Source organism: Microtus oregoni, unplaced genomic scaffold, assembly GCF_018167655.1.
Source record: "Microtus oregoni isolate MIOR12 unplaced genomic scaffold, Mior012 000009F_ref0000495, whole genome shotgun sequence".
Lineage (NCBI taxonomy): Eukaryota > Metazoa > Chordata > Mammalia > Rodentia > Cricetidae > Microtus > Microtus oregoni.
In genome coordinates this window covers 23324848-23341539 of record NW_024543068.1, presented here as the reverse complement: position 1 = coordinate 23341539, position 16692 = coordinate 23324848, and the positions used below count along the sequence as shown (strand labels likewise).

Genomic DNA, 16692 nt, shown 5'->3' with positions numbered 1-16692 from the left:
GTGTGTGTGTGTGTGCTGTTTGTGTGTGTGTACTGTTTGTGTGTGCGTGTATGCTGTTTGTGTGTGTGTATGCTGTTTGTGTGTGTGTGTGCGTGTATGCTGTTTGTGTGTGTGTGTGTGTGTGTGTGAGTGTGCTGTTTGTGTGTGTGTGTGTATGTGGGTGCACACTGGTCTTTCCCACGTGTACCCAACCGTCAAATCTCCCTCACGCTCCCTCCTGCGTCGCTCTAGGTGATGCTAGCCAGGATAAAGGAAACAGGAGACCTGTACGCCGTGAAGGTGCTGAAGAAGGATGTGATCCTGCAGGATGACGATGTGGAATGCACCATGACGGAGAAGAGGATCCTGTCCTTGGCCCGCAACCACCCCTTCCTCACCCAGCTATTCTGCTGCTTTCAGACACCTGTGAGTATGACCGATGCTCCCTGCCGCGGAGCCCATGTCTCCAAGAGCCGAGATAATGCTGAGATGTTGACGATATCAGGATGTTGTGTGGAATGGGCTCTAAAGACGCTGGCCACTTCTGGTGACCTGGGCAGACCCCTTCCTTCATGCTGTCCCATAGAAGGGTCACCTCAAGGGTTGTGTGCCCTGATATTGAAAAGGTCTTCTGCATGAATTTCTTACATCAGAGGAGTTATGAAAGTCTAACAGTAAAGTGAATGTCACGGGTTAGCTTGGTGAATTTGGCTATAGTGTTCTCCTATATTCTGGATAATCTTGGACCTGAGTGAAAGAGTTGAGCAGGACCCAGAAAGAGCACCTTGATTTGATTCATCCCAAGACCCTGCTCTTGGCCTTAAAGACTCTCTGTCTAGTACTTTGGACTAATCTTGGGGTTTGTCTCTGCCTGTGGTGTTAAGAGTAGCAATGTAGGATTCTTTTTGCTGCAGTCAATAGAATGCTGAGCTAATGGTTGTTTAAACAGAAACCAGGGTGGTCTTGGTTCATTCGGACCGTCGTTCCTGTTAATCCACACAGTGTAGAGTGGTGGCGACCCCTAGGGTTCGACTCCTTGCCTAGCGCTGTTGCACATGCCTTCTACTGTTGCAGAGAGTATTTGTTGTATTTACACATCCCACTTTGACGGAACAGCATCCAAAGCAGAGGCCAGTAGGTCGCATGGACCACTTTCCTTTCTTAGCTTGGGGCATCTTTTTTCAGCAGCAGGGGCTGGGGAGGAGGTAGCTCACCAGGTGACCTGATGAATCATGACTGTCTTATACTACTCACTCATTTCATACTCTGGGCCAGGCCACGCTGCTGCCTTTTTAGACTTGGATCCATACCAGGGCTTCTCTTATCAGCGAAGAGGGAAGGTGACCTCTATGAAGACACCCAGGTCGTAACAGATGACTCAGAATTTTCCTGCTGTCTGGGAGACTGAGCCTTGGGTGCGACCCTTGTCTGTGTTGCTATCAGGGAACCTTAGGTGGTGTGGGAACACATGGAACATCTCACTTGACTGGAGATGGAAGTTAACAGCTAAGCTGAGGCCAGAAGTGAGACTTTAAATTTGTTGGTAAAAAAGAGTACTCCCCACAGTGGGGAAAACAACTGAACTGGGGCTGAAGTGAGCATCAGGTGTGTGCAGAGTTAAGTACAGTATGAGACTCCGAAGCTGAGGAGGGCCTGACTTGTAGATGGTCCTGCAGGACAAAGAAACATACACAGGCTTATATTAATTATAAATTGTTTAGCCTATTATCTTGTTATTATTATTTTGGTTTTTCGAGACAGGGTTTCTCTGTAGCTTTGGAGCCTGTCCTGGAACTAGCTCTTGTAGACCAGGCTGGCCTCAAACTCACAGAGATCTACCTGCCTCTGCCTCCTGAATGCTGGGATTAAAGGCGTGCGCCACCACCACCTGGTGCTCAGGCTTATTATTAACTAGCTCTTACAACTTAAATTAACCCATAATTCTTCTCTATGTTTAGCCACATGGCTTGGTACCTTTACTCAGTAGGGCATTCTCATCCTTCTTCCTCTGCATCTGGCTGGTGACTCCATCTCTACCTTTTCTCTTCCCAGAATTCTCCTAGTCCGGTTGCCCCACCTATACTTCCTGCCTGACTTCTGGCCAATCAGCATTCTACTAGGACAATAAACATAACAAATTTTTACAGTGTACAAGAGCATTATCCCACAGCACTGACTGAAACTAGACCTGCACAGGAAAGCAGGACCAGGCTGTGGAATGCAGCAGAAAGCTGCTGAAGAAACTGAAGTAGAGGAATGACAGGCCCTGTTGCAATCTTCTTACACTAGGCGGCAAATAAATCCAAGTGTATTTGCCCTCACTATCACAGGAAACCTTTCAAGGAAGTTTTTGGTTCATAAAAGCATATGCACGTTATATGCACATCATCCTTTAAAAACACAAACAGGGACTAGAGAGGCTGCTCAGCCGTTAAGAGTCCTGGTTGCTCTCCCACAGGACTCAGGTTCAGTTCCTAGCATCCACATGGTATCTAACAACTGTCTATAAGTCCAGTTCCGGGAATACTGATGCCCACTTCTGGCCTCTGCAGGCACCAGGCATGTGTGAAGTACATAGACATAAATGCAAGCAAAACACCCAAAGACATAAAATAAATAAAAAATGCAAACAGTGCTTTACTTTGACTATGATTACACTAGTTCTTTTTAAACACAGTAATGGTCAATCTTGGAAATTGTTTCATATTTATGTACATCTAGCTGCTTCATTTTTATAGCTGTATAATATTTTAAGAACATGCTGTGCAAGGCATGGTGGAGTATGCCATTCATCACAGCACTCAGGATTCAGGGGCAGGCGGATCGCCATGGTTTCAAGGCCAACTAGGCCAGGCAAGGCTATATGTTTAGACCTTAGCTTTTGCATATATGAATATATGTACTTATGTATGTGTGTATACATATAGTTATATATAATATAATTTACTTATTTAATTTATTTATTTTATGTTTAATTACCTACTGGGTCTTTTACTTCAACCCATCTTGCAGTAAGTTCCCTTGTACTTTTATCTTTACATGTTTATAGAACGTTTCTACATGACATATTGTTAGATGTAGTTTCTCTCAGGAGACGTGTGCATTTAAATTTGAATAGAGTCCACTTGTTCCTTCCTCCATCACAGTGAAAGACGGATAACATTTTATGGTCTGCCCTTGAGGCGTTGTTCCAGTAGTTCTGCTTCTGCTGTCTTATTTAGTCTGTGCAGTGACCCTAGCAGTAATAACATTTCAGAGAGTACAGGGATTTCCATCGGTGGGTCTTTCCTATTGAAGGTCTGATGTTTGGCCACAAGGTGGCAGTCTTGACCGCAAAGTGAGCTTGACTTCACCAGCACAATGACACTCTGGAACATTTTTAAAGGGTGTGAATTACAGTTGTCTCCAAAACAAAGACCAAAGGGAATGCTCCCCACCTCCAGGTTACAGGGTGGAAAGAATGATGGAGCCCAAGAACCAAATGAGTTCTACACATGGTAACACTTGGAGACAAGGTTTCCATTTTAACCTCTGGGAATTCTGGGGAGTCAGGTGCTTTCATCTGCAAGATATTCTCACTGTAACGCTGGGTGTAAAGGGATGAAAATGTTAGTCCCTAAAAGGAAGGACGAAGTTAGATGACTCTAGCTGCTTGATTCTACAAACTATGGCCTCTCAAATGACTGGCCTCTTCTCTGAGTGGCGCTGTAATGAGCCCAGATAGGGCATCGGAGTTCCACATCCGCTGTCTACCAGATACCATTTCCCTGAGAGGATCCTTGTTCAATAATGTGACGTCCCTCGTGATCCTGTAGAATCCCTGTCGCTGAAGCCCAAATAAGTGGGGAGCTCGTTAAGAGTCCCTTGGGCTGGTCGTGGTGGAGACGTGGTTCAAGTGTAGGTCAGGCTGACTCCGACCCGTGGGTCACGTGTAGTCTCACGCCACACATAAGTGGCCGCCCACCGGTGCTGCTGAAGCTCTGCCTGCGGAGCCTCAGGACTAGAGACCCAAGTTCTCCTGGGTTTCCCCTGTCTAATCGGCCTGAGAATGCTGTAAAACCCCAGGAGGTCACAGGAAGAAAGTGAAGTTTCTGAAGGATTCAGTGGAGGATAAAGAGCCGTCTTGTGGTTCAGAAGTGAGGCTAACTAGCAGGTTACCCACACCCTAGTGAATAAAAGCATAAAAGTTCTTGAATGCTGAGGCTGCCCTGTGATGAACACCCACTTCCCCACACCGGAGGCAACCATCCCGGCGCCCCCCACATGGAAACCATAACGTGGGAATCTGGGAGCTCCTGCTGTTCTTGCCAAAAGGAAAACAATAAGCAAGTTTCAAATACTAGAGACTTTATCAAGTTTTCTGTATAGGTTTAGGAATCCATAAATGTTTCTGCCAAAATCTCCCCATAAATATTATTGTTTATAAGGGTAGAGATCACTTAGACTTCTGGAACCTTCTGATGGCATGGTGCTTTCTAACACTTGGTGACTCATGACCTTTATTGAGATTTGTAAAAGCTATTGGACCTGCTGGTTTTATTTTTCATTGTCTAGCTAACAGAAACAGTGTAAGAAAAAGATCGATATATATAAGGATGTTTAATCTGGGGCAGTGCGATGTGGTGGGTAAAGGCACTTACCGCTGAGCCTGAACACCTGACACCGATCCCGGGGCCTACATAGTGGAAGGAGAGAAGTGATTCCCTAAAGTTGTTCTCTGACCCACACACATCTGCTGTGGTACACACACTCACACACACACACACTCACACACACACACACACTCACACACACACACAGAGGGAAGAGAGAGGGAGAGAATAAATAAATGCTTTTAAAAGATGCTTAATTTTTAAATATGGTTAATACATTATTAGTCCATTGTGAATATTTTTTGATTGACAGCTACTCCATCATTCCACCCTCAGCTCTAGTACCCAGCATTGTTCTTTCTGCTCATGTCAATTTTTAAGATTTGTTTTCCTGTGCATGTTTTTTTCCACTTAATCTTCTCCAGATCTATGTGTGTTATCACAAATGATAGGGTCACCTCCTGTTTTAAGGTTGAATGATATTTCATTGTATGTCTACCCCACACTTTCTGTGTCTGTTCATCCGTACCATGGCTAACGCTGCGGTGAGTGGGCATGCAATTCTCTCTCCCGTGTGCTGACTTCATTTTCCTTGGATAGACACCGAGTTAATGGAATTGTTGGGTCATGTGCATGTTCCATTTTAACTTTTGAGGTATCTTCATTCATCTTTGGATAGTGGTTGACTGACTCACTGTCCCACCATCAGTGTGAAAGGTCCTCCTTCTTCCCCACTGTTGCCAGCACTCAGCTCCTTTCATCATTTCAATAGAAGTTCTGGCAGGGAAGAGGTGGTGTCTCAGCACGGCTTCAATTTGCATTTCTCTGGTGGTTAGTGGGAAGCATTGTTGCTTCATGCATCTATTGACCGTTTATAGTTCTCCTTTTGAGAAATACCTGTTGAGGTCTTTTTCTTTGTTTTAGATTTTTGGAATTGCTTTCTTTTGAGTTAAATTGAAACAACCTGAGCTTCCTGCAAAGGGCGAACACTTAAATAATGTACTAACTGAAGAGGATTTTCTTCCAGGTATGAGCGCACACACCTGTAGTCCCAGACAGGGTATGTGAGGTAACATCGTTTGAGTCCACAAGGTCCAGACCTGGCTGGTCAGTTAAAAAAAAATCAAAAGTACTTTGTATCAGACATTGTCCTAATGTATCAGACATGTATGATTAATGGCATGACGTCCTCATCACATAAGATAGACACAGTTATTGTCCTTGCCTTGTTGGCAATTCAGGGAAACATGGAACTATTAAAACACTCCCTCCAAACCAAACACTTTTAGGAAACTACAGGTCTAGAAGATTCCAAGAAAGAATAGAGAATTTACAAAGATGGGTGGTTTGTATCTACATCAAGTTCTGATCAAGACAACGAGCTGGCTTTTGCCCCCCATACATGCACCAGCAGGAAATGATACCAAAAATCTTATCAGGACTACAGCTGAGTGGTGGGATTTCTGGGGAAGTGCGTCTTTTTCAAATATGTGTTGTGTTTTGTTTTAAACAACAGAGATAGAGAGGAGGATAAGGCATTTCTCAGCAAGGAGCACTTGGTCACTAGGGACCTACGTCTCAAATCTGGTCCATGCAAGTTAATTCACTTCCAGGTCCTGGCATCTTCAATAGTGGCCGCCAGCCTTTTGGCATTTATGGCCTAGAATGGAGACCCCACTGCCTTCCTTCCAAGGCTTACCAACTGAGTAGAAGGAGCTCAGCTGAGGCCAGGAAGAGAGAACTGGGCTACTGAGTTTGAGAGAGACAAATAGGTGGGGATAAGAGGCTTGCCAGAGGGAGAGACGGGGTGAGAGGCACCGAAGACAGAGGGGCAGGAAGGGGCAGTGTTAGTTTTTGTTCAGAGACCCAGTTTCAGAGTAGGGGTTCTGCTTGGAAAACACAGGATGCCCTGCACCCAGCACATGGGAGAAGGGTGCACCAGGTCCCTCCTCACTCCTTAGGGGCTTGGCTCTGTTTACATCAGCTTCTCTGGTGGCTGTAGACCACAGAGGCTCCCAGAGCCAGGAGGAACAGGACTGGCTCTTTGCTGTAGGTTTCCTCAGAGAGTGGGGCTGCTGGCCTTCCTGGGTCGGCCCTGCAGAGGGAGCTCCTGGCAGCCCAGAAGGAGCCACTGCTCTTCACCTGTGGCTCTGCACAGCCAAGGCCCCATTTCTGCAGGCGAGATTGTTCGGAGTCTGTACACACAGGCAAAAGTTGCTCTCAGCAGACTCCAAGTATGTTAGGGAAGTCACCCGGCAGCACGAGGGCAATGGAGCATTGCTTTCTCCATATTTTTCTCTCCATTTATTTTCTATTAGTTATTAGTAAAGCAATGTGTGTAATTGCGAGAAAGGCATTATTCTTCTACCCCTATTTTGGGTGAGTGATAGCTTCAGAACCTTGAGTTCAGTCTCTTGCCTTCTTAGCGCCCAGTGTCTTTAAGAAATTCCTTCTTTTAAAATTTTAATCAGTTACACATCTCCACCCAAAATTATGCCCATCCTTCTAGTGGGCAGGGTACCACTGTGTATGTGTCTCAAGTGGAGAGGGGCTGCATGCACAGGGCACAGCCCACGCTGCATTGAACACTGAGCTGCTGCCAGCAGCTGGATTGGAAGGAGGCACACTCAGCTCCTGGCACAGCATCCGCTCTCCATGCTCTGATGCTGTGCCATCCTGGGCAAGGAGGAGAGACCCCAAGGCTGCAGGTTAGGAGAGAAGAAGAGATCAAGGCAATGAGAGTCTGAAGAGGCCCCTGTGAGGTTCAACATGCCTGGTTGATTCTTGGAGTCTAAATGTACCAGTTCTACAGGATGGGTGAAAGGTAGAAGCTGGAACTTCACTGAACCTGACACCCATTCTAGATACTTCTACTTATTACTGCTGCCTCAGAAAGTGCACTCTGATGTTCAGTAAATACCTGCTGGGCAAAGTATCTTGCAATATTTACAACAATCCCGGAAGTTGAAGACGTTTGCATCCTTGTAACAGTTTGGATAGTTGAGGTCCAAAGAGGTTAAACAGTCTGTCCTTGGTCACAGAGCAAGAGCCAGTGTGTATGGAGCTGTGTGCCGTGGTTGTTCCACTCTACCAAGAAAGCTCCCCTCTCTGCAGTGTCTACATCTGGGAAGCATATATAACCTTGCTTTTCCACCCTATGCGTTTTCTGGACTTTTGTGAAACACCTAAGGATATTTCTTCTGCTCCCTCTGGAACTAGGCTTCCTCCTTTCCCTGAGCAATGACTTACTTCACATGCCGTTTGGTCTGCTTACGGGTCACTTGCTGTAGTTTGCCTTCGGCTCAGATGAAAATAGAAAGCTAACTAGAACACGGTATTGGTGTTTCCCATCCCTGCTCGCTCCCAGCCCATCAGCGTGGACCATCTTTCTTTCAGATTGGTAGCTATGGAGATAGGTCCACAGACCAGATTAGGATGTCTAGACCTTGCTGTGTGTTGGGCTGACCTCCTCAATTGACAGCCTCTGAGGACAGTGTACAGGGGCCTCCTTCAGGCACAGGATTTCAGATTCTGTACTCCTGAGGCTACAGGGCCTTGGACTTCTTGGACTTGGTAAACAGAGTATTGAACATGAATGGGAAAAAGGAGTCAGAAGGTGAAGCTGTTCATCTGCCCCTGTCTCTGGCTATTGGAAGCAGAGAGACCCAAGATCCTGAATTTCTTGTAATCCCCTGATCTGAGTGTCTACAGCTGCTCTGAGCATGAGACCTTCTGGAGTTCCCGATGGCAGGAGAGTGGTTTCTGGTGGGTTTAGCTGGGGCGTGGCTATCTCTATATAATCTGCCCCTGAACACAATAAAGGGGGCATTCTTGGGGAATTCAAGGATGACCCGTGTCACTGTCTCTCTGTCTGTGTGTGTTTGTGTAATTTAACCTCCAGCTCCCTTGCCCGAAGCTTGCGAACTGGGTGCCAGCACACAGAGCACAGACATGGGGGGCGCGGTGTGTGGCATCTGGCCAGGTCTGCAGGATCCTTGGTGTGACCAGAGCAGCAAACTATTGTTGTTGAGGTTGTTTGAGTGTGACTGACTTGTTCATGACTGTCACCAACACTGACAGTCTAGACGGTAAGCAGCCCCAGCGCTTTCACATCTGGAAAGACGTTTGGTGGCACTGTGTGTCATTTCCTCTGATGTCCCAGTCTTCGCCAGAGTTAGCCTCGGTCACGTGTGCTCACAGTGACTGGAAGTATTCGAGCTGGTGATTGCGTGGTTATGGTTTTCGCTTACCACAGTGAGTCAAGTTGCCAAGCCCCTGTCTTCAGCAGTGCCCTTGGAAGTTCAAACACTAAGACCGAAGCCTGGCCCACGTGAAGTGGTGCTGGGAGGTTGAGCTCATGTGATATGCATGGCTAGTTGTCCTTGAACTCTGGATCCTGGGGATGCTCTGACCCACGTGTCAGGCTTTCTACAAAAGATCAACCAGGGTAGCTATAAGACCCAAACCAACTAATACCTTAGTTTCCTCGTTGCCTGTACGTAGTCCCTGGGTGTAGGCTCTCACCATGACTGACATGGCTCTCTAAGCAGGGTCTGAAGCTATGTCTGTAGCTGGAGTGGGTCCACCCCACCCTGGAGACAGAGATGCTGTTGTTAAAAAAACAAAACAAAACAAAAAACCCCGACCTTTTTGGGCAGAAACCATAGGCTGTAATGTGTTCTAGTGTTGAAACACTTGAGTTTCTTGTGAATACTACATCACTGGTTAAAACTTGATTATGTCTGTCTCTCCTGGGCCCCAGAAATAGCCAGTGTTTCTCATGAGTAGAAACAGCCTTATTGCAAGTTAGCTTGTAGCACAAGACAGGAAAGCGTTTGTTCATCCAGACCACAAATATGGAGTGCCTGCAACATGAAACCTGGCTTTTGCCCTGAGGATACAGCAGGCCACAAAGAAGAGCAGGCTCTGCCTTCATACAGCTGGCCTAGGAAGCTGAGGGCCTGAAGCTGTCCTGTGTGGGCAGACGCTGCAGGTGGTCAGCATCCTCTGGAGGCTATTCTTAGATTTCCACTCTGGTCAGGCTCAGTACAGCCACCTGCTTGGAAGGGAGTATAGGGGCATTTAAAGCTGTGTTTGCATGCTCAGGACACATTTATTTTTGATAGGATGAAGTGATTTGAGATCTACTGATGATTATTAGGGAGGGTTGGTTCAAGCCCCACATAGCTTCTGGCTAGTATTGCTCCAGGATACAGGCTCATGCTGGGAGGCAGGCTGGGAAGAGTGACAGCCCTAGCTTGCTTGCTTCCTGTTCTTCACCCAGATGTTTGTGTGGTCTTCTCGCACTGACAGGTCCTGTTCCAGGCTCCAGGGACATCTGTCTGTATCTCTGCTCACCCCCTGTAACCTGATGAGCCCCTTGGACTGATATTCTCTAAGGCCCCCTTTCCTGCTTCCTGCTGTCAGTTAGCCCGGTCCTGTCTCACTGCTACATCCCTGTGTTCTAGAGAGATCAGGATGCCCTTTCTTCCCTGGAGGGCCAAGCAGGGCCTTCCCACTTCTGTCCTGATGGAGGCTTCCAGCTTGCCATATGTTCATTCAGCAGAAGCGCCTGCTGTATCGTGAGCTCATTCCTTTCTGCCCACTTCTGCTCTTCCATCATTTTTCTCTCAGGAGTTGTGGAGGGAGTGCTGGAACTTTGCCCAGAGCCTCTTCATTTCATCCTCACGGTATATGACATTTTCAGTGTTAAAATGATATAATATATAGTTCCTCCATCAAAACAGGAGTGCCATTTGGCCACCTCCACTTCCAACCATACCCCTTCTTCATTTCTTTTCATTGCTTCTTGGGGAGCCACTCTGGCATTTTCCTGCTCTGTTAACTCCTGTCCTCCCTGGGGAGCCCAGAACCATGTGCTCTTTGGTATTTTCTAAGGAAACGTGAAGTAGAGATGAGCCACTGTCCACACTTCCATACCAAGCTCCATCTACCAATGGTGAAAGCTGCTTAGACACAATGAGTTAGACACAATCATGAAACACAGCCAACAAGGTGGAGTTGGCCTACAGCCTGCCCAAAGTTTATCTTCTGCGAGCCTAGAGAATGTGGGCCTGGCATTTACCTGATTGGTTCCTCTTTATTTGGGCTTTTGGATGGATCTGTAAAGAAAGTTCCTTTTCACATTGCTCAAAGCATCACCCCTATCATCTGATCCATCTCAGGGCTGGTGAACGGTTATCATTTGCAGTGAACTGTAGATAAGATCCTCCTGCTTGTCCAGCGCCATGTCATGTGCCTTCTTTTCATACGTGGTGGGAGGAGCCTCTGTGGGAGGGCTGTCCTGTGCATTGAGAGCCACCCAGCAGCATCCTCGCTAGCAACTCGCTAGGTATCAGTTGTGCCCTTGAGTTATTGCCAGGTCTCCACCCCCCGAGGAGTCTGCCTTGGCTTAAGACTATGGCTCCGTATGGCTATCAAATAATCTGTCCTCCGTCTCTAGTCACATGGGCTAAAAGACTGTTTCCTACAGAGAAAGCAGTATGTCAGATTGTCCTTATAAAAGACTACATGGGACAGTGGGTAAAGGGGGCAGCCACCAAACCCAGCTACCCAAGTGCAATCCTGGAACCCACATGGTGGAAAGAGAAAAATGACTTCTACAATTGTCTCCTGACCTCCACACTGGAGCCACGGCATGCACCTGGCCACACCCACATAAATATACACAAAGAAATATGATTTTTAAAATCTATGTATTATCGTGTTTCTCTGGTAGTGCTGGCACCTCCTGACAGCTGTCAACGTCTGCACTGTGGCACTCGCTGGTCCAGGACTCCTGAGCTGGGGGACAGCAGAAGTGTGCAGGGTTTGTCCAGTGTGTGAGTAGCTGACTAGTGCCCGCATGGCTCTTGTTAGCCTAGAAGTCTGCTGACAGCAAGGCAGAAATGTGGGGTGCCTAGGGCACCAAGGAGCCAAGTAGGGGTTTGCTGAGTGTGAGTTTTAAGTGGGTTGTGTCCAACTCAAGGGGCACAGCTTCTCTTGGTTTGGAATCTCATCACTAGGCAATACTTTCACTTTCTCAACAAGGCATGGAGCTAGTGCTTTCTTATGAAAGCCACCATCTCTGCTGGAGCCCCACTGGGAGGCTTGTCTGTGAACCAGAACCCTGTCCTCAACAGGGCACACAAGGCTGGATTTCACACACCGATAATCAATCCTGTAGAAAGATCTCCCAACTGATATGGAAATACCTGCTAATGACCACATGAGTGTGTTCTTTCGGAGGGAGGCAGACTTGTGGTTTTCTCCTTGACCCAGGGTGGTGATCTCAGGAGTGAAGTGGCAAGGCAGCACCATTGAGGAGGGACTGCAGTTCCAGTCACTGGGGAGCTGGGGGCAGGGTGGACTATAAGGACAACTGGGGCGGGGTGGGGGTCCAGGGAATGGTTCAGATGGGAGATTGGGTCCACAGCCTCTTGATCTCATAGACGCTGCACTACCAAATTCTCCACTCCCTGTTTGTGGAGACAAAAAAAGAGGCGAGCTAACAGGCAGAAGCCCACGTGAGGACGGAGATGGGTGGGAAGCAGGCAGAAGGAAGATTCATTACGTGCTTTCCCAAGAGGAGACTCAAATACTCAGAAGTCGGGTCACCAACAGACTCGGAGGCGTTTTTTGGATTTGGCAGAAAGTGGGGGGTGTCTCTGTCTTCATTTTGCAGCTTTTGCAGGTCCCATCTCAGCTCAATCAACTCTTGCGGACTTACCAGTGTCCTCTCCCTGAACGGCCCTTCTATTCTGTTTACACCACCTATTCTTCATCTCCTGAGAGCTGTGCTCTTAACTCCTGTCCCCCTTGCTGTGACAAATTGTCTGATGAAAGCCACTCAAGGAAGGGTTTGCTTTGGCTCACAGTTTGAGGGTACAGTTCATTATGCAGGGGAAGTCATGACAGCAGGAACTGGAAGCAGCTGGTCACATGACATTTACAGCCAGGAGACCCGCTGAACACTAACATCCAGCTTGCTTTCTCCATTTTATGCAGCTGGGGACCCGACCCTATGGGATGGTGCCACCCATATTTAGGGCGAGTCTGCCTAATCCATTGACCTAATCTAGAAAATCCCTCACAAGTTTGTCTTCTGGGTGGTTCTGGATCCTGTCAAGGTGTTTTTCTTGTCTGGAACACAGGCTGGTCAGGATTCATTATAAAACGCAGCTGTAACAAATCTTCACCTTCGTGGTTGTGAGTCCCTAAAGTTCTGTTTGCTCTAGTGGAAGCGTAAGAACTGCTCTTATCAAAGATGGGTCTCTGTTCATATAAGATGCACCTTGACTCCAGGGTCTCACAAGAGGGTTGCTAGGTGAGTGAATTAACCCCAGGCATCTTACAGGGTGTGCAGGGTGACGAAAACCAAAATAAAGCCGTTAGACTTCATTTCACTGTTTCTTCTGTGGAGTCGTTGCAATCCTTCTTAATGTGGTTAAATTCAAGTGGTTTCCAGTTTGAGCATGGTGCAATCAGGTTTCCTCACAAGGGTGCTTTCCACCGTGACCTCTTTGACGTCAGTAACTGCTTCCTGTTGATGTGAACTCTATTCACCCAGCTGACAACTTGGTCAGCGAAAAGTACTACAACAGTGGCTTAGGAGCCCTTCAGTAGGGTGCTGTCTGTTCCCAGAGATCTGTTCTTGCCCACAGCTCTTGATAGCACTCTGCAGATTTCAGTATGGTTTGTTATTCATACAGAAATACTCCCCAGCAGCTCTGAGAATTTGATGAGTGTAGAAAGGGCTTCCAGTTCAACTGTGCCTTGAGTCACCACCTAAATTATTCATAACCATAGATGTAATTGCTATTCTTTGAATTTTTTCTCCATCTCCACTGTGGCCAATGTGCTGTGACCGTTTCTTACTAAAACATTTCATTCCCAAAACAACTTATCTGCAAATGAAACATATTTGTAAATCAGAAAGATTACGCAGTCTAGTTTTAAACAGAGGAAAATCTTTCTTGGTTATAAGAATGAGTAAGTGTGGTTCTAAGGATGAGTAAATGCTACAGTAGGAGAAGAGATTACTAAAACTGCTAAGTCCTCCACAGCATATTGCAGTCAGCAGGTAACACCTTTGTCTCACAATGGCAGTGTTTTAAAACCCATAAAGCTGAGAATCAGAATCCCAATTTAATATTAGAAAATTAGGAAGCTGAATAGAACTGAGTGCTTGGTCGATACCCTTTTGGTTATCGACCCAGTTTGGGGACACCTTAAAAATACTTCCTAGAATGAAAAGCCCTTACCTCATCAATGCCGTGTGGCATTAGGAAATGCATGGGGGTGGGGTGGGGAGACTTTCATCTCCTTAGACCTGATAGCCTTTGGGTTGGCCTTTAACTAGCTATGTAGCTAAGGCTGGCCTTGAACTTCTGATTTCTTCTGCTTCCCAAGAGCTGAGATTATAGGCATGAGTGGCCGCACCAGGCTAAGGTGCTCTGAATTCTTGTCCTACACTGAGGGATCAGGGAGCCATTTTTAAGAGTTTGCACATGCATCTCTGTATCTCTGTGTGTATGTGTCTGTCTGTCTCTCTCTCTCGCTGTGTGTGTGTGTGTGTGTGTGTGTGTGTGTGTGTGTGTGTGTGTTGTGTATAATGGATAGCTTCTGGAGGGTTGCTCTTCTAGCCATGGTGGTTGAAGCTGTAGTGAGATGGTTATGATAATACGGTGATGACAATGAGAGTTGCCATCATGTTTTGAGCACTTCCTGTCAGTCAAATGCTGGTCAAAACTCTTGACTTAACACAGTTAGTCTTGGTAGAGCTTGAGTTTAGACATCTTGCCATCCCCATTTCACAAAGTGAGTTGAGAGAGGGAGGGAGAGAGGGAGAGTGTTAGACAAAGGGAGAGAAAGTATGAGAATAAAGTTCAGTAGGAGCTGCCTGTGCCTACTGAGAACCTGAGTCCACAGCTCAGGTGTTGTCACTGGGCAGCGTACCTGTTAGTGAAACAGGGACTTGACGTTGGGCACAGTGTCTCCTGGATTTAGCTTTATTGTCTGCTAACAAGTTCTATTTATTAGGATTCTATGGAAAGGACCTGGCACTGTGAGGTCCTTTGCTCCTGTTTATCTCTCCCGTGATCGTTGTTGCTATAGGCATTATTGTCCTAGATTTTAAATCAGGAAGCTTCTTGCTCCCTAAAAATTTATATGTGTTTTACTTAAAATTTTCCTGGAAGCTACAGAAAACCTACACGAGGCTATAAAAAAAAGAACTAAAGATAACTTCACAAATTCAGGAGGCATCGTTGTACCCAGGGCGAGGGGCTGACCAGATCTCCGAGATGGACTGAAACCAGAAGGACACAAGGAACACTGGTGCCCTCCTTCTGATCTCACTCTCCCCAGTCTTGTTTCTGCCCCACTCTATATTCTGTGCTTTGTTCTTCACCTTCATTTAGCCATCTGTCTATCCATCCGTGCGTCTATCCATCCACCCATCTGTGCATCCATCTAGGTTTGTACTGCTCTGTTATTCTGAGGAATTGCATGTGTTTATGCCACAGAGGCAGTCTCAGCTCCCCAAGTTACATTTCCTCAGTCCTTACACAGAGCTCAGATTGCATCAAACTCACTTCAGTTTGAATGTTCTGGCAAAGAGACTGACCATGGAAAAGTAGGCTCCTTCCAATTAGTCATGTGCTTGAGGTGCAGTGCTTGCCTGCATGGCCCTGGAGCAGACTTTGGGAAGGGCAGTGCCATCCCTGCACAGACACCTCCACAGGTGTCCTCCGCGGCCTCCTTGGTTCGTTCACACTCCTTAGGCGCCATCACTTTGCCACGTGTGCCATCTTAGCGGCGCTCTACCGTGTAGCCAGGCTTCACCTTCAACTTCCAGGAACAACCTATAAAGAAGAACTTTAAGAAGTGTTTCCGGCTGCCAGCCACTGCCGGTGTAGGAGATATGTTTATCAGGATCCTGTTCACAGAGAGCCAGGGCAGAGAGCTGGCACAGGCCTCCGTGGGTTAATGGACCCAAGGTCGATGACGACAGAAACTTTATTATTGCCGTGCGCCAGCTCCTTGAACTCTGTGCCTGTAACTAATACAGGGCGTGGGGACAAAGGGATTTCTGAGTTGCTTTTATTCCCCCGGTTTTCATCATCCATCCCATGCTGATAGCTTGCATTTGTGGTTAGTTGAATCAGAGACCAGGAGAGGCACGCAGGGTAGACAAAGGGCTTGGCTTTGGAACCGAAGCTCACCCCGTCTCGGTTTCCTCCTCCACAGGTCAGGGCAAACCTGCCTTGAAGGAGCCAAAGCCACAGGTGACGCTCTGCAGAGGCTCAGGCTCAGCTTCTAGGAAAGGAGATGTTAGGAATCATGAAGCAGTTGTGTGGACACATTTTGAATGCAGAGAAAATCCCCTGGCTGTCTCTGCCAGGGTAGGATTAGAAGAGCCCTCTCTGCCCTAAACGTGACTCACAGCCACCTTAATCCATCACATAGTCCCTCCCTAATGCAGGATTCCCCAAAAGGACTTCATCTTGTGTCACAGCACAGTGCATTGGGCAAGTAACCCTCGGAACTAGTTCTTGACCAACATGGGTGCCAAGGGGAGTTGTAGGCAAGAGGCTATCATCCACCTCCTGGCATACAGATCTCTTCTGTGGGGAGATCGTCACCACATGTGAAGGCTTCCTGGAGATCGATGCAGTTCATTCCAAAGGAATAAGATTTCTCTGGGGTGATTTGGTTTGTTACTGATGTTTTATGATACATGACATATCCCAGCGCTCCCTGGGGTCTTTTCAAGCCTTATCCCACAGATGTCACGTATTTTATCCCAGGCACTGGACTTAGGATTCTAATGCAGTAGGTGAATGATCATGTTTATTGGGAGTTGAGGACCCTGTAGTTCTCAGTTGCGGGTGACCTAGGATGGGGTCAATACCTCCTACACTTTTCTCTTGCTTCTTCCGAGGCTTGATTATATACATCTAGCAGCCGGGATGCAGAGGACTCTGTGCTCAGCAGCTGCAGCGCTCGGCAGCCTGTGTTCTGCCTGGCGTCAGACCTGGCCTCTGTGCATCGCATCTGCCCATCCTCTCTCCATCCTCCTCTGGCCTGCCCTGTTCTTCTTCACCTTCTAAATCGAGCA

At 47.2% G+C, this 16692-nt stretch overlaps 1 protein-coding gene across 1 annotated transcript in view; it reads left to right on the top strand.

Annotated features, from left to right (window-relative positions):
* Positions 1–16692, top strand: part of Prkch (protein kinase C eta) — a 201801-nt gene that overhangs the window by 118362 nt on the left and 66747 nt on the right. Inside the window, exon 9 of the mRNA XM_041658401.1 lies at positions 232–405. Within this exon, the coding sequence (XP_041514335.1) occupies positions 232–405 (174 nt within the window). The remainder of the gene's footprint in view (positions 1–231; positions 406–16692) is intronic.